Consider the following 18559-nt stretch of genomic DNA (forward strand, 5'->3'; position numbering starts at 1 on the left):
TCTACCTGTCTCTCTCCTGTTCCATTCCACTCCAGTCAGAGTCCAATTAGCTTTATAATAATTGTCTTCAAGCACTTTGTAGTCTGTAATTTTGTTTTTTGTTTTTTTTTTCCAGAAGATAAAGTGTTACAGCTCTAATCTTTTTCTGTAAAAATCATATTGTCATTGTTGTGTGCCATAAGATATTACATGTCCCTCTCTGGAGGCGCTTTTGTTGGGGTGATTATGTTGCCATGTAACTGGAGTCGTCATCATAACAATGTGCACAGTAGTGCATTGTATTAATTAATGCTACACAAACATAATGAGTTCAAACTACACTCCAGTAATCTCTGGAGGCCCCGTGTTAGTGCCGCTGCTCCATCATATCGTCGCTGTTAATGTGTTGACACTTTCTTTGCGGAATATGTTGTGTAGTCAGTGGCATCACTGCAGATCTCCCACTCTCATACGCAGTGTTATTCGCTATTGGATTTTGATCTCCAATCTCATATCAGCCAAGTCCAATTTCGGATGCCTCATGGCCAATGCGCTCTGTGACAAACTGTTGGATGTTTTTGGTTTCTTTTTTAGCTTTGCTTTCCAGTTTCTGTCTCTGTTGTTTTTTTTTTTTTTTTTTTTTTTTCTTATGGGAGAAGAAGGTGACTCTGACTCAGACAGAAGGCCTTCCACTGATGTGTTGTCTAAAAACACCTTTGTCTGTTAAGACCCACAGGAAATGTGGTGTCATTAAAATACATAACTTGTTTTAATAGGAGAGATAGTTGTAGCCATTTGCGTCCCGATGTCTTTGTTGCTTTTGAAATGGGATTCAGTTGTGTTAGTTGGGCTTTATTCATCCTGCTGTTTAAATGATGCTTTATCACTGCTGGAAGGTCAAACTTTCCGGCAGAGATGTGCAATTTTGGGGAATTGTTATTGTTCATTGGTTTAGTTGTAAAACATACATTGAAAATGTGTGATTAAAAGCAAAGTAAATTGTATGAAGTCCTATGTTAAGGTTGTGTATTGCCTTAGACATAATGGTGGTTAACTGGTTGTTGGTTTTGTTACAGACCTTCCAGCGTACAAGCAGGTGTTTGGCGCAGGACTCTGCTCTCATGCAGTTCATTAATTAAGCGCTGTCATAAAGAAAATCAGTTGAGCAATTGAGCTCACCCATTGTTTAATACTTGCCTACAGTATATTTAAAATTTCAACCTTAAATATACTGCAAACTATGATCCTGATGATTTTGAAACTTTTCAATGTACCTGAAGTGTGCATGTACATGCAGTAGACTTTCTCCAAACTTGTACTCACAACCGAGGCTAAATTTAGCTCCTGCCTGGCATTAAAAAGGTTGTGTCTTTCAAGTTGTGCAACTTCAACATAGTTCATTTTAGACGGGGCTTTGGCACCATCTTTTGGCATCTTATCATGTTTCAGAAAGGGCATTCTAAAACTAGTATCCAAACTGTAATAAGCCAATATTTGGGGAAAGGTTCCACAGGAGAGAAATGAGTGAGATTGCAAATACCATACAAGACCAAAGTCAATAATAATATATTAAAACATATAAAAGATAAAAAACAATTTCAAGCTTAATTCAATATTATGAGTGTAAAAACTGACATGCTTTATAAAAATGAATTACATTTATGTTTGATAAAATAAACCACAATCTGACATTTTTGATGTCAGAAGAGAGGATGATAGATTGTGCATCCCAAGAGATGTGCTGATATTTTGCAACCAATTTGACTGGTTTCTGCTGCCGCAAAGTAGTCACACAAAAGCTGCTGTATTTATTTCATTTGGAACTATTTTGCCTCCACCGTACAAGTAGGAAATGACAGCAATCACATTCATACATTAATTCACTGATACCAAGTACAGGTCTGACTCTTGCTCGCAATTCTACAAATGCGCAGCTTCAAGCAGTCATTTACATGAATGGCTGACAATGGAAGTTCAATTTACTGTTTCAGGGAGTCATAATCGCAATGGAGCTCAGCCTCTTTAGGACAATCAGATGGATTGAACCTGGAGATGGATGACAGTGAGTGCACATATTTGTTTGCTGATCCATACATACGCAAAAATCTGAATTCATTAGCATTCATTTGGGCCTTTTGTCAGAAAAGGGGTGCACTTTTCCCTCTTCACCCATTTTGCTATCCACTTCAGCCTTTCTATCCCATGTGTGTCTTCTGGCCAAGTTTGCACTTTGGGTGGAAAAACCCTAAATTGTGGGCACTCCCTCTCTCATATGTAGCCCTGCGCATTTTTTGCCCAAGGCTTAAGTGGGTTTCCTTTTGCGCACTGCAGAGCGTGTAGCAAGTCTAGAGCCCCCAGGCAATGTGAAACATCATATTGCAGATTTTGAATCGCTCGCGTGCTCCGTAACTCCGACGCTTGCTGCTGGTGGCCCGCAGTCTGACTCGACACGCTGACGGACACCTGGCCCATAGCCGACTGCTGAACGGCCATAAGGTGTCCTGATCATGTTATGCCAATTGACAACAGAATGTCAACATATCACGGCGTGTTAATTCATTAATTTTCATGTGCATGCAAGCGTTTTTTTTTTTTGTTTGTTTGTTTTTTTTCCAAACGTCCTACACGGCAGCTTGGGAGTTTTACTGTAAATGACACAACAACTGTACTATGAAAGAATTCTGTTAATATTTGATCTATGTCATTGGGATTTAAGTGACACGCCCCATTGTGTAGCATTAATATTGCTGCTGATTAACGGCTGACTCACTCTTATTCTTATTGTTGGCCTTCCAAACATACTCACTCATAACCACAGTATAATGATTCACTAACATCCATCCATCCATTTTCTTTGCTGCTTATCCTCATGAGGGTCACGGGGTGTGCTGAAGCCTATCCCAGCTGTCAACGGGCAGTAGGCGGTGTGCACCCTGAACTGGTTGCCAGCCAATCGCAGGGCACATCGAGACAAACAGCCGCTCTCACAATCATACCTAGGGGCGAGTGTCCAATTAATGTAATTAATGTTGCATGTTTTGGGGGGATGTGGGAGGAAACCAGAGTGCCTGGAGAAAACCCACGCAGGCACAGGGAGAACATGCAAACTCCACACAGGCGGGTCCGGGATTGAACCCGGGACCTCAGAACTGTGAGGCCAACGCTTTTACTAGCTGAGCCACCGTCCCGCCTCACTTACATCTATTGTGTAATTTGTAAAAATGAAATTAGAGAACTCAAACACACATGCCTTTGGAGGAAGTTGGTTTCTGGATGTTCATACTTTTAACACAGCACTGGAAGCATCAAAGTGAAGAATAATGGGGAATAACTTGACTATGTGGAGAAGACAGACTCTGCAAGAGATGTGATTTCTGTAAGCTGTTTCCTGTACTGTGCAGCGCTTTTGGAAGAGCACAGCAGTGTTTAAAGGTGTTTGTAACTGTAGCAAGTGTTTCAGTATTTTAGGACGAGATGGGGTATTTTTTTTGTCATCCCTCCATCCATTTTCTGAGCTGCTTATCCTCACAAGGATCACGGGAGTGCTGGTGCCAATCTCAGCTATCATTGGGCAGGAGGCGGGGGACACCGTGAACTGGTTGCCAGCCAGTCGTGGCGCACAATTACATCTAGGGGCAAGTTAGAGTCTCCAATGAATGGATGTTTTTGGGGTGTGGGAGAAAACCCATGCATACACGGAGAGAACATACAAACTCCACACAAGTAGGGCCAGGAATTGAAGCCCTAACCCTAACCTCAGAACTGTGAGGACAAAACTACAACTAGTTGTTCCACCGTGCTACCCCCATTTTTTTTTTCGTAGTTTAAGCTATTAATGTTCGTAATTGTGCCTGGAGTGGCAACACTTATTTCAGAGATTCCTTAATTGTGGCCTGGCTAGGTCCTAAGTCCTCCATGAATGCTAAAGTTTGGTTAAAGTATTAAAATTACTAACTTTTATTGTTGTGGTTGTATTGTGCATCAGTGTAAAACTGCAGAGCTGTATCTTTTGTTACATTTTCTGTAGCAAATTGCAGTTAGAAGTTTGAAATATTTGAAACGCACACACATCTTCACAAAAATGCATGCCGCTTCTTTTCACATTTGACCTTCCTGTGTGTGTTGTTGAAGTTCTGCTTCGTGAGGAGGTGGCCCAACTCCAGGAAGAGGTGCACCTGTTGCGCCAGATGAAGGATATGTTGAGTAAGGACCTGGAGGAGAGCCAAGGAGGATGCTCGGCCGACGTGCTTTCTGCCACAGAGCTCCGCGTGCAGCTGGCCCATAAGGAGCAGGAGCTGGACCGAGCCAAGGAGGCTTTGCAAGGTCAGAACATCAGCAGGGCAACAAATAGCTGCAAGTGCTCTTTAAAACACAACAAAGTCACCCTATAATCTACTGTAATCTTATTGTTGCAGTAATTAAATATAAGCATACAGGCTTATTTTAATTCCTTTCAAGCAGGGGTCTCAAACTCAATTTATCTGGGGGCCACTTGAGATAGAGTCTGAGTCTGGGCTGCATCAAGTCTTCTCGAAAAAAAAAAAAAAGGTTTCATGTTTAAAAAAAAAAAAATGACTACACCTAATCCAGTCTTTTCAATTTTTATTGATAAGTGTTCAATTAGCAGTTCGTCAGAACATGAGCAAGGTTGGTGACCCAGTCCTTGATCTCATGTTTTGCATACTCCTCAGCACGCCTAGTTGAGGAATGACGTCTGCTGTTTTCTTACTTTAGCTGTGCAAATTTGCTCTTTGCATATGACAGGATTTGGAGTACCCCCGTACATTAAAAAAGAAAAAGAAAAAAAGACAACATTCAAGGTCACACTTTTTCAAAAACTAGCTTGATTCGTCATTAACCTTTCTCTTCATGGCAGGTATTGAGAAAGACAGAACCAGAACTCGGTGACAGGAAATATTTTCCTTTTACTTAATGGCACATTTTAACTAATTATGTTTCAACCGAGTAATTAACGTTGCTAATGCACTTTAGCTAACTTTGGATTTGGGAAGAGGAGCACAATTATGGCTACAATGCTAATCAGGATTATTCTGATCAACATTGTCATTGCAACTACTAATCATGGTTGTTCCTTATGTTTCATCAAACTATGTAAACCGTTTTCAGTGAAAAATGAATCCTTAAATTGGAATAAAAGATAAAAATGTTAATTTACTCAAAAAAAAAATTCAACTAACTGAATAAATATGCTGTTCCACAGTACAGTAAATGTAAAAAAAAAATTTAGGATGATCAAGCTCATTTAATAATGGCAGCAAAAATCGCCATCACAAGATTCATAATTGTATAGCCCTATTCGTTACCGTACTTAAAATAAATTGAGATTTTTAAAATCCCATTACTTATCTTCAGTATTTATTTTTGTGCTGACTTTTTACGCCTTACTTTTTAAGCAAAAATATCAGTACTTTCTACTTGTTACATTTTGAAAATGTGCTTGTTACTTTTCAAACCTATAGTTAGAAATGTAAGATGTAAAGAGAGAGATGTAAAAACAAAACCTGTAAGTAAAAAAATTGAAGGATAGTGATGATCACAGACATCATCGATACTTTGAGCACTTTGATGACAATGTAACTCAGATAGTGGGGCAAAGTGTTCCATGTTTGTAGATGGCACGGTCGGAAACCAAAAGAACAAGGATGCCTTCACATTCAATCACAGCATATGGTTGCACACACATCATACAATTGCGACAAGGAAACTCAGAACTGGGTATATAACCTTTCATCCATCCATCCATCTATTTTCTAAGACGCTTATTTTCACAAAGGTCGTGGGAGTGCTGTAGCCTATCCCAGCTATGTTAGGACGGGAGGCGGGGTACACCCTGAACTAGTTGCTAGCCTCTCATAGGGCACATATAAACAAACAACCATTCGCATTCACGTTCACATCAACGGGCAATTTAGAGTCTTCAATTCATGCTTTTGGGATGTGGCAGGAAACATGAGTGCCCGGAGAAAACCCACAAAGGCACGGGGAGAACATGCAAACTCCACACAGGCGTGGCTGTGATTTTAACCCCGGTCCTCAGAACTGTGTGGCAGAGGCGCTAACTAGTTGTTCCACCGTGTCTCCATAACCTTTCTTAGATAAGAATATTTTTGGGCTCTTTTCATCCAAACTACCCCAGTGCTTTGTAACTTAAGGATTTTTTCCAATGATATCTTAAGTACCAGTAAGTACTTTTACTTTTGTACTTTTACTTAAATAATGGAGTGGCTTCAATATTTTTACCGTTGCTAGTTGTTTTGGGAACAAATAATATTTTTTAATGAAGTACTGAATCCCAGTACTCCTGAAATCTTTGGCCAACTTGTCGACAAACACCACCAAAATCTGTCATTTGCTTCAACTAGCCCATAAGAAACAAAAAAAAAATAAAAGAAAACCCAACGCAAAATGTTATTATTGTGTATATGGGAATCCCATTTAAGAAGTTTTAGACAGTTTTAGCCACTTCAGCTAAGTGGGTTTACAATCTTGGTTCCTTAGCATCACAGCAGGTAATGAGGGTAATAATAATAATAATAATGATTTTTTTATTTTTTTATTTATTTTTTTTTTCTTTTAAATGTCTAATGAGGTGCCATTAGGGGATCAAGGCACGTTGAGTTACGTGTCAGCGCTGCACATTCAGTTGACATGCAAAGTGTGACAAATACGTCCTTTAATGAATATAGTTTTACTTGGAGCTTTGAGCAACATCAAGCGTCAGATTATGTAACCTGGTTTCTGTGGGTGCACTTAATTTGATTTGCCTCAGATAAATGTCTGATTACTTTTGCAGTCATTTGCAGTACTGGAGCTTTTCAGTGGCAATCTACAAAGTAGTACAGTATACATGATTGAAGAACACAGGTCACATGTTCAAATTTGGTATTCAAATTTTCAAAGCAACACTGACACTATGATTTACATTAAGTGTCATACCATGACAGCTTTATTGACATATTTGACACGCTGTGATTAAAAAAAAAAAAAATCCCACTGTACTAAATTGTGGTCATCTTCATTTCATCAAGGCACAGGCAATTGTTTATGTGGTTGTCAATATTGCACTATTTTTCTGATGACTGTATTTGTAAAACCCCATCTGTTTCTTTACGACCTTGAGAAGAATACTGCAGTATTAAGAGTCAGAATCAACAAGTGGAAACTGAAAAACTTTTTCTCGCATTTTTAGACTTGGACACAAACACACATTTACCAAGAGTTAATAACATCTTTTATTACTTCCTCTCCAAAATGTATTGTTCATCCAAAAGTCCTAAATCAATTTAAAATTGAATTAGGAGTATCGTGAGGTCCAGGCTGTTTTGTTCACAAGGACACGTCAATTTAAGCTTTTATCTACTCTCTTTCTGATTGTTACATATTTCCTCTCTAGCATCCACTTATATACTGTACCCAGTAAGCCAGTCACTCACATTTGACGAGCACGTTCGCGCGCCATCGCACTCGCAAATCTGCACAGTCGAGCAGGAAAAATCACGCGTGTAAAATTTGTTACGAGTCAAAAAAATTGATATTGAAAGACGTCGCTTATTTTGTGTGGTCTTGACATTCATGTACGTGTTTATTTCATAAACGCTGTTAAGAAAACAAGCCTGCTCATAAACAATCAGTATTTACCCAGAAACAGGAAATGCAAGTTATATCATAGGAAATTCAGTTACACCAGGGGTGCTCAATGCATCGATCGCGAGGCAGTTTTAGTTGATCGTGTGACGACGTGCCCAAAAAAAAAAAAAAAAGACAGACTATCATCCACCTCATCCTTTGATTCAGGTCTGACCAATACGTCAAGCGCACGCACATAAAGGTGCGTTCTAGCAAGCCGGCCTCCATATGGCAGTCAAGGCGATGCGGGCGTGCACCCTCTGCCCTGCTGGTCGATCGCGAGAGAGGCTGGCTGCTTGAAAAGTAGATCCTGGGATGGGGTGAATGTGAATCTGTGCACCCCTGAGTTACATTGAAAACATTTCTGGCATCTAACACAGGTAATGTTTCAGCATCTAACTATAATAAGTATGAGACTGTAATTTACTTTGACTTGATCTCAATTCTAATCTTATACTAGCCTGTCCATATATTTAAATACAAACGGTCATTTTCCCTCGTCGTACCGCATTATCTTGAATTTTGAAAACTTTTCTCCTCTCCATGCTTTAGGAAGTTATTGATAATCTGCTGCTATCTTTCATCAATGTATTGACAATAGATAGCGCTGTAAAATACAACAGATTATAAAAATTCATCATGATGAAATGAAATTAGAGGCCCCATAGCTCAGTGGTTAGAGCATTGGTTTGGTAAACCAGAGGTTGTGAGTTCGGAGGGCATCCGGCGTAAAAACCGTGCCAAACAAATCTGAGATGTTACTTTTTAAGCGACCGTTAACGGGACAAGCCGAAAGGAACTTACTATAATGAAATAAAATGATTTGAATATATGAATATTAAGTTTTGAAATTGAATGTCTATTAACCTCTTTAAAAATGTCAGTCTCAGTCTATGTGGTGTCAATAAATTATGATTATGGTATAAAGTAACAAGTACATACTCTGGTATAACAACCCGGTAAGTTATTTTAAGGTCTTGAGATTCCATTCCTAATAACAGCAGCAACTTTATATCTGCAGGAATGACTGGTGGACCACACCCGTATATTTTTCAAATGTGAGTGACTGCAGTACACTATAGAGTGTACTCTATGCCATCCTGTGTGGGTAGTCTAAGCTGCTCAGTACCAAAGTACCATGAAAGCAGCCAGTACACAAAGGGTTTTGACAGATTGCTGTAATCCAGTACATACTTCCATAAACACTAAAGGTTTTGACTTTGGGAAGTATAGAGCATTTGGGGAAAACATTTGGGAGTCAGCGTAATGTAGTCATGCTGTATTAGCCCTCTTCTTGTTCTGAAAACATAGTTCCCTTTTTGTATCTCATATCCACCGCTCACGCCACGCCGCCTCAGGTGATAGTTACTGCATACTCAGCCCCGGCATATCTTGTTGACCTCCTTCACGTTGCTGTCCCTTCCCGCTCTCAGATCTTTGAAACTCACTGCCACCTAATCTCTGAAACACCTTCTTCAGAGGCAAACACAAGAAACACCTAATCCGGACTGCCTATCCACTTGAACGGTTCATTCATTTGATATTTTAAATGGTGTCTTATGATGTTTTCATGTTTTGTAATTGTTATAGTATTGCTTGATTTCTTTTACCTTGACTGGCTTGAAAGGCGCCTTTAAAAATGAATTCTTATTATTTTTAATAGTTAGTATTCTGTTGTACTGCTGAAACACCTCATATTCCTACTGTACGGTAAAGTTTAAAACAAAACCAAGGATTATCGGCCAAATTATCCCATTTGCGAACAAATAGGTAAGGAAAAGAGCTTAAGTCCACAGCCGCATGTGCACATCATATGCGCACATCTGGATTTGACAGGGAACGCCCACATTTTAGGGTTGCTTCACCAGAGGGTTTATCTTGCGTGAGGGTATGTAAATTATGGAACTAATTGGACAAGAAAGTACACACAGCCAGAAAAGGTGCACTGGTGCACCTATTTTTGACTTAACAAACATGGGAGAATATGGACCTATGTGAGGGTGTTTATATTGGTGTCCACTAATCGTTTCCCATCTAACTTTATCAGCACAAAAAGATACCCCTCATCCCATATATTCAATAAACATGCAAAGGTTGTAGATGTATGAACCATCAATGGTGGCTTTTATTGAGTTATAGTGGGCGTCTTGTCTTGTCGGACATCAGGCTGATGGCTGTCGCCCAACAGGCACAGGTGCCGGATATGAGACAGCCACAGTCTTTTTGGCTCATCTCAGTAGCATCTTTGAGTCCACTGAGGGAGGTCCATTGGGTTCCTCTTTCTTGCTGCAGTTCTGCGGGACCGTTTTGTTTTCTTTCACCGGCTACTTAGCAACATGCAAACATGGAGAAAGAGAGCAAGATGTTCTTTATTTAGAGTATGAAAATCAGTAAAGGACATGATTACCTTCCCCAGCGACTATTTTCCAATAACATTACAGTTGCTTGACTTATATTATGACTCATACTACTTGTTCTACCTTTTTCATTCAACTTGGACTTCAAATTTGAGGCATGGGCCAAGGAAGAAACCATTCTTACTGAACGGCAAGACTTGACAAAATATTCCGAACATATGCTTTTGTTTTTGCTTATCTTTTCTCATAATTGTTTTTGGGCTTGTGTCATATTAAGGTTTGCACTGGAAAGATGAGATGAGCCTTGTGTCATATTGAGGTGTTTGTATGTTTTTGAATGAAAAGGAGCCCTGTGGAATGGTGAGGTTACAAGAAGGAGAGATGGAGACAGTTTAAGTACTTGGGATCCACTATTCAGAGCAAAGGTGAATGTGGAAGGTAGGACAGTAGTGGCATCATTCAGATTTCATTTTTTGGAGACAGTAGCAGCAACCAGAAGATGGCAAACAGATTGACGGTCTGAAGAATTTAAAATGCTGATATTCGCTTTGGCAGTGACAATGACAAAACAGCATCAGAAAAGAGCTCAGCATAGACTGAAGACGAAGTGAGAATGGTCTCAAAATGTTTTTTTACATGCAGGACAAGGACAGCAAATAAATCAATAGAAGGATGCTGGACATAGAGACACCAGGTTGGAAGCAAAGACGAAGCCCAAAGAACATCTTTATTTTGAAGCGGTAGTCTACCTGGATTTAGAGCAGAAGATGCAGAGGACATGGAGAAATAAAAGAGGATGAGTCGCTGCTGCAAACCCTGAAAAGGGTTATGCCTAAAGGGACAGAAAAAGTAAGGTCCTGTTAGTTTTTGACTGGTGCCCCAAAACACAAATCACACTTTGTTCTTAGCTAGTAAGAAAGTGACAGATGTTGTTCTTGCATAATATTCCAGCTCCCTGAGCAGCCTCCCCAGATACAACTTGTGAAAGTGGAGCTGTTAAAAAGTTTATCCACAGACACAGCTGGCTTCGAGAAAACAAAGAATGTTGCATCAAGACAGAAAATGACTATCCATCCATTCATCCATTTTCGTCTGCTTATACAAGGTCGGGCCGCGACAACAGTAACTTTAGCAGGGAAGCCCAGACTTCCCTCTTCAAAGCCGCTTCCTCCAGCTCTACCGAGGGGATCCCAAGCCGTTCCCAAGAAGCTAAGAGACATAGTCTCTCCAGCACGTCCTGGGGTCTCCCCCCACTGCGATATGCCCGAAACACCTCACCAGGGAGGTGATAAGCCTGAGCCACCTCATGTAGCTCCTCTCACTGTGGAGAAGCTGGGGCTGTACTCTTAGGCCCTCCCGAATGACCGAACATCTCACCCTATCTCTAAGGAAGAGACAGAATACCCTGGTGAGTAAACTCACTTTGGCCGCTTGTAATCAAACTCTTGTTCTTTCTGTCATGATCCACAGCTCATGACCATAGGTGAGGGTAGGAAGTTAGATCGACCGGTAATTCGATAGCCTTGCCTTTTGGTTTACCTCCTTTTCACCACAACAGACCGATACAAAGTCCGCATTACTGCTGATGATGCCCCGATCCGCCCGTCGATCTCAGGTTCCAGGCTTCCCTTGTGAAAAAGACCCCAAGATATTTGAACTCCTCCAATTGGGGAAGGATCTCATGCCCAGCCTGGAGAGTGCACTCCACCCTTTTCTGACTGAGGACCACTTTCTCAAATTTAGAGGTGCTGATTCTTACCCGAACGGCTTCATACTCAGCTGCGAAGTGCTCCAGTGAGAGTTGGAGATCAGGGCTTCATGAAGCCATCAGAACCACATCATTTGCAAAAAGTAGATATGCATTACTGAGGCCACCAAACCAGATCCCCTCTGTCCATTAAAGTTATGAACAGATTGGATGACAAAGGGTAGCATGGCGGAGTCCAACTCTCATCGAAAAAAAGTGCGACTTACTGCCGGCTATGCAGACCAAACTTTGACACAGGTTGTACAGGGACCGTCAGCTCATATCAGGGGGTTCGGTACCCCATACTCCCAAAGGACCCACCACAGATCTCCCCGAGGGACACGGTCGAACACCTTCTCCAAGTACACAAAACAGATGTAGATTGGATGAGTGAACTCCTATTCACACTCGACGACCCTTCTTAGGAGGAAGAACTGGTCCACTGTTTTATAGCTAGGACGAAAACCACATTGGTCTTCCCGAATCTGAGATGTCTACGCAATGTTGCAAAGACATGTCAATCAGGGCAACATCCAGAGCCTTTAGGAACTCCGAGTGAATCTCATCCATCCCTTTCCACCAAGGAGGTTTTTAAACCAGCTCGTTGACCTCAACCCTAGAGATAGAAGGGCCCACTTCAGAGACCCCAGACTCTGCTTCCTCATAGGAAGGCATGTCGGTGAAATTGAAGTCGTCTTTGAAGTAAATACTCGCACCACCCCAGGTCAAAGTCAGCATTGCCCCATTCCTATACACACAATGTTGAAGGTGCACTACCGAGATGACGGATGGTGTACCAGAATTTCCTCAAAGCCGTTCAGACGTTGTTCTCGATGGCCTCACCGAGCTCCTCCCAAGCCCGGGTTTTTGTCCAACCGACCACCAAATATATGTTACGCTTGGCCGGCCAGTACCCATCAGCTTCCTCAGGAGGTGCCAGTTTCCCAGGTGCCCGGGCAACGAAAACCTGAATCCCTTTCATAAGGGTCTTTTAGCCATTGTTTGTCTGGTCCTTCACCTCAGATCTGTTTGCTATGGGTGACCCTACCAGCGGCCTCAGACAACTTAGCTCTAAAGATCATTGGGACAGACAAACCCCCCTCCACTATGATAAAAGGAAGAAAACTGACTCCGTTCTCTGAAAAAGCCAAGTCACGGGGCTGCTGTGGTGCAGAAAATAATAGCCACATGATGAAGACAAAGATGGATGTACAAAGTGTGAATACATACGATGTTTGTAATTCAGATGCACTATTATTTTTGAAAAGCTAGTTTGATGGAAGCTGTCAGCGAAAGCCTGGAAAAATGAAAAGCGTACGTCAATGGGTAACGTATAACACTGACAGCAAAGCGAGAAAAGGAGTCAATCTTGTCTTGGAGGCATTTGAAGGCTCCCAGAATAAACACAGTGAAACATTATTTGTCATTATGCGTGGTCCGCAGCGGGAGAGTATGACAGCGAGACTGAAGAACAGAGACCAAGTCATGGTGCAGAGATGATTGCTTGCATGAATCATCACCTTTGAAGCATGCAGGCATCCTGTGTGTTTTTTTTTCTCCTCACTTCTGCAAATGCTTGAAAACAGCCTGTACATGCAAATGGATACACACACAAGCGCACACAAGTGCACAGGCATCAGTAGCAAGAAATGTTGAATATTAACTGTGTTAACAGATTAAAATTGCTCCCGTGCACATCCCGCAGCAATGCGCAGCTCAGGTATGATGCAACTCACAGTAGTCAAGGGAAGCGAAATGAGTGATGTGCAGTGTTTAATCAGTGCTTTACTTCTGTCTCTACATTAATGGTCCAAAGGATTGTGTTTTGTGACTGGTTTAACCATTTATTCTGTACTTATTAGTAATACTTATTCATTCAAAACATGTAATACCTGTGCTATGATCTTTTATCCTAAGCGGTACTCAACTGAAGGTTCCACTGTATTATTCTACAATCCCTTTGTACTGTATTTTGGGACACAGCACAGCAGTGCAAAGGCCCACATAAAATTGGTTCATCTGTTATTATTCTTGGGCTAAATGTATTTTCCTTTTTGACAGCTTTCCCATACTCAAATAAATTTGCAGGTGTGTTCTCTGAATAAAAATTGCAGGTGTGACGCCCAAAATTTTGATACTATCTCACTGGCAACTTTTACAATTCAGTTCCTCAGGCAAGGGTCATGGTCCTGCCGGTCCATCCCTGGCTGGGCGGGTCCCAGCACACCAGCGCTGATTAGGTGGCGCACACCAGCGCCTCATCCTCGTTGATTATTCCCTGTATTTATAGGACCCAGGTGACGACTGGTCTTGGCCAGATCGCCGCAACTCATGCCCCGTTCCTGCACTCCCATATTCTTGATCATCAACCCTGGTGTACCGATCTCCGCCTGTCCTCCGACCGACCCTGTAAGCTCAACGTCTTTGATACTCCTCCCTTCTCCGATCGATCTCCCGTGTACCGACCCCTGCCTGCCCGCGGACCTGCTCTCTACACCCGACGTCCTGATGACCGCTACCCCACTTGACTGTCTGCCTGATCCCTGAATTTGGATCAAATAAACACTTTTCCCAAACTACCTTTGCGTCTCGGGAGTCCTGCATTTGGGTCCTCCCTCCGTACCAATGGGCTGTGACAGCAAGTTTCACTTAATAATATGAAATGTGGTGTACATGTTTATCATGAGTAGAAATTAGAGTACAAAGTCTAAATCACCCATGCCCAAAAAGGTCAACGAAATCTGTCATTTTATCATTTTTTTGCTTTTGTTCTTATTTTGTTTTTTTGCAGACTATGACAGCAAAGTGTGATAACGCTGAAACACAAAAATTATAACTTGCCATATTATAGCGTGACCAAACCGCATTTGTGTACTATTCCTGCCCTGTAGAAATTAAAACAGTTGTGCCATCCTACTGGGAGAACTAGAAAATAAAAAAAGAAATCAGCTTCTGATTCTCAAGGGAGCCTTGAAACTCAGTATACTTTCATCGCATTGAGTTCTCCATCACACAAAATTCCTAACTTCTGTAGTGTTTTGAGAGACCGTTAATTGCTGCTCACTCAAATCAATGTGAAAATCACTCTTCTGGTGCACAGTGTTCCGTTCAAGTACCAGTGTTTTTCATTAATCAAATTCAGAAACCATTTGTGTGAACACACACTAAAATCAATGTTCAGCAATGACTTAAAAAAAAAAATAATTAAAAGGCACTGTGTAAACATTCCCGCCAGTGGTTCCTGGATTCTTGTGTGTCAGAATGACCAATAACAGTATCCTTTAATCCTGGGAAGTTGTGACGTTGCAGAGGTGCTCCGGGAAATGTTTTCCCATCTTTAATCAATGAGCCTGTACTTGTACATAATATCGTCCTAACCAATGGCCTCTCTCTTTCTCCCTTTCCTTTCTATCAGCCATGAAGTCAGACCGTAAGCGTCTTAAGGCGGAAAAGGCAGACCTGGTAAACCAGATGCAACAACTTTATTCCACACTGGAGAGCCGGGAGGAGCAGCTCCGTGATTTTATCCGCAATTACGACCAGCACAGAAAAGTACAACGAAATATGCACCAGTGTTTTTTTTTTTTATTATTATTGAATTTGTTAAGATGTCCACTGACTGGACATTTTTTGTCTTTGTGTACATTTTTTTTTTGCAGGGAGCAAATACAGTAAGACGAGCAATTACACACTTACTTTACAAAGAAGATGTGCTGCTTGTTGGGATGAGTTAGCTTTTTTTAACTTGTAGTTTCCTAAATTTAGAACTAAGTTAAAGCAGTGTTTGTCAACCTTTAAAAAGTCATATTTTAGCCATGTTTTTCTTCAAAACATAAAATAAAATCTTACGGGACAACACCAAAAAAATGTAACAAAAAAGTAGATGCAATGAAAATCATGCCTCAATTTTTCTTTTTTTCTGTATGATTGGCAACTGTTGGAATAAATTAATTGTACCTTCTGCCATCTAGTGGAAGAACACTTCAATTAATCAATCCATTAAACATTTGTAAGCACTTTTCATACATAAACTGAATCTTAGTCTTTTTACATGTATTAAATAAATCAATCCTGCCTGCCGCTACAAGTATTCAGACACGCACATACATACAAGTTACAAATACTACTGTAATGAACTTTAAATCCGAGGTTGAGTACAAGTAGGGAAACACAATCTCACTCCACCACACCTCCTGGTGCAGAGGGCTCCCTCTGAGGAAAACCAAAGGATATTAATCAAAACAAAAAATGTATGCACTAAAAATGATTTTAAAAACAACATCTATAAGAGATCATTTTTATTTTTATCACACTAAAAAGTAAGCATCCCTGTCTGAATGCTTTGACCACATTTCCATAGTACTGTATCTTGTAAGCAAAATGGTATTTCCCAACAAATTGCCCGCCTGGTTGTTTTGAAATATGTATGCACAAACATAAGGACTCTGGTTTTCCACTAGGAGAACGAGGATGCGGTGAAGGCTCTCGCCAAAGAGAAAGACATGTTGGAGAGAGAGAAGTGGGACCTCCGGCGGCAGACCAAGGAGGCAACCGAGCACACTGGAATGCTGCGCACACAGCTGGACCTCAAAGAAAACCGCATCAAGGAGCTGGAGGCTGAACTGGCCATGGTAAGAGGGCGGCTCCAGAAAGGAAGGGGCATGGAAAAATCAGGTGATCCTGAGCCAAATGTAAATTCAGGAGCTACGCACACTGCCGTACACTATGACATATTTGTGTCTTTCGCTATCAGTTCATGACTTCGGAGGCTACTTGCTGGTTCATGGAAGATGACATGTCGGTTGATGGCCAGTGGCAATTTTATCAATTCATGATCCTTCTTAAAGGAAGACTCTCCCCAAAATTAACCCTAACCCTATGTACAATAAAACCTCCAATGTGAAGTAATATTATTATTACATATATTTTGGACATTAATTGAAAAAAAAAATGAAAATAAAGAATATTTTTGAAATCCACGAAAAATCTGGATATGTGCCAGGTTTCACAGCCAGACCCGGAAGAAACATCCTTGACGCCGCCTTGAACATTCTCTGTTCTATGAACAATGGAGGGTCAGAACAAGAAGCACTGCAGGCATGGAAAACGCTGATTGGCTATCAATTTTCCAGCTGGGCTCATTGGAATGCCTGAGCAAGAGAGGAATTTCGATAATCCTTTTCCGATTTATAGATATTTCATGATGAAATCTGTCTAACTCTGGCATTAAAAGAAATACTGAACCCTCATCTACTAACTTTTAATTTGTTCTCCCATTCCTATAATTTTGGGGAGAGTCTTCCTTTAATCTCCTCTGGGACTGCAGCTCACGATTATTTGAATAATAGTTTAATCGGTGGATTTAAAAAAACATTAATTGATTAATTGAATTGAAAATGTTTTTGTTTCCATCCCTTTAGTCAAAAGCAGGAAAATTTTTGGAAGTATGCATTGTAGAAAAGTTGAACAAACAGGTTGCTTCGTCACACTAATATTGGACTTTTAATTATCATTTTGTGTCCTCTGCAACCCTGAGCATGCTGAGTGTAATTTAGCAGATAGCTAACCGTTCTTCACAAACAACTTTGCTTGCTTAAAGGTGTTTATTGGCAATCCAGTTGAAGTTTGAAATAAACAGATAACAAAAATAACTTCAGATATAGTCTGTGCATGCATATATTTAAGTACATCCTTTTACAAACAAAACCAAAAACTCATGTTGAATCGATACTTTCTTCTTGAACTCTCGTGTCATCTGCATGTGTGTACCACGTTGCCCCCGGGACGCCACGGCACACACACGAGGGACAGCACAGGGTGACTGGCATAATCGTCCTGCCACACAGTGAATCGATCATGAAATCCGTTGCCAACATTATTGACATTATTGATTTGTTTTTGCAGGCCTAATGCCCAATTTGACTGGATACTCACAAAAAAAAATTGATTCCAGCATTAGATCGCTTCATGAAACTAGATGCTCTCAACTTGTTTTTACAGACTGGCGGACTTAATTACTGTACATAGCAAAAAAATAGGTATTAATCATTTTTACAGCTATTGTTTTGAAGAGTGAATTAAATGCTGTGAAACATATAGTTGACATTGTCATTTATTTTTTTTTTACTATAAACTAGTTGACAGTGAATCAACAGCAGCTGTTTGCAGCCAATAACTGCAATCCATTTTTACTCAAATGCTTTGAGATGATTAACAATCAATTCTGCACAAATTCTGAGCAATAATGAAGCCGCTAATAACCTGTTCTGCCCATTCCTTTTGTTGATGCATTGACAAAGTTTTATGAAAAGTGTTTTTTTCGTTCTGTGTTATCAAGCTTACAAACAGACGTAAAAAGATTACCTCCATCACTGTAAAAAGAGTTCATCATCACTAAATCACGCAAATAATTTGAATGTCCAGTATGCCCACCCCCTCATGTCTCCACCCCCTCCCCCCTTCAGATCAGTAACTGTGTCAATCAAAGAATGGAGTTCCGGGTGTTTGAGCAGCTCGGGGACAGGGACTTCTCCCCGAGGGTTTTGTCGGTAAGATGGACCCCCGGCCTGTTCAGCTTTGACTTTAACCCCTCCCGTCCCTCCCTTGATCCTCGGAAAGCTCCCCTAATCACTGTTGTGGATGCGTGTTTGACTAATCCCCAGCTCACCTTAATTGAACCCGTTCATTTGACCAACAGTGATGCCAGGGATGCCCTGTGTGATTCATTGCAATGTGTAGAAAGAAGTAGTGTAACCACTAATGGGAGGTTGTGATTCATTTTTTTTATATATATATAAATAATTCATTTGTTTTGCATGTCCCCTGGTCA

General features: G+C 40.8%; 1 protein-coding gene across 4 annotated transcripts in view; it reads left to right on the top strand.

The window, feature by feature from the left end:
- The window catches only part of kazna (kazrin, periplakin interacting protein a), a 108319-nt gene that overhangs the window by 67044 nt on the left and 22716 nt on the right, over positions 1 to 18559 (top strand). For 3 of the 4 annotated variants that reach the window (XM_061834909.1, XM_061834926.1, XM_061834933.1), the window contains exons 3-5: positions 4111 to 4302; positions 15146 to 15282; positions 16191 to 16361. In XM_061834909.1, coding sequence (XP_061690893.1) covers positions 4111 to 4302; positions 15146 to 15282; positions 16191 to 16361 — 500 coding nt within the window. The remainder of the gene's footprint in view (positions 1 to 4110; positions 4303 to 15145; positions 15283 to 16190; positions 16362 to 18559) is intronic. The other variant, XM_061834916.1, reaches the window with a different exon arrangement.

The sequence above is a fragment of the Syngnathoides biaculeatus genome, chromosome 2 (assembly GCF_019802595.1).
Source record: "Syngnathoides biaculeatus isolate LvHL_M chromosome 2, ASM1980259v1, whole genome shotgun sequence".
Taxonomy (NCBI): Eukaryota; Metazoa; Chordata; class Actinopteri; order Syngnathiformes; family Syngnathidae; genus Syngnathoides; species Syngnathoides biaculeatus.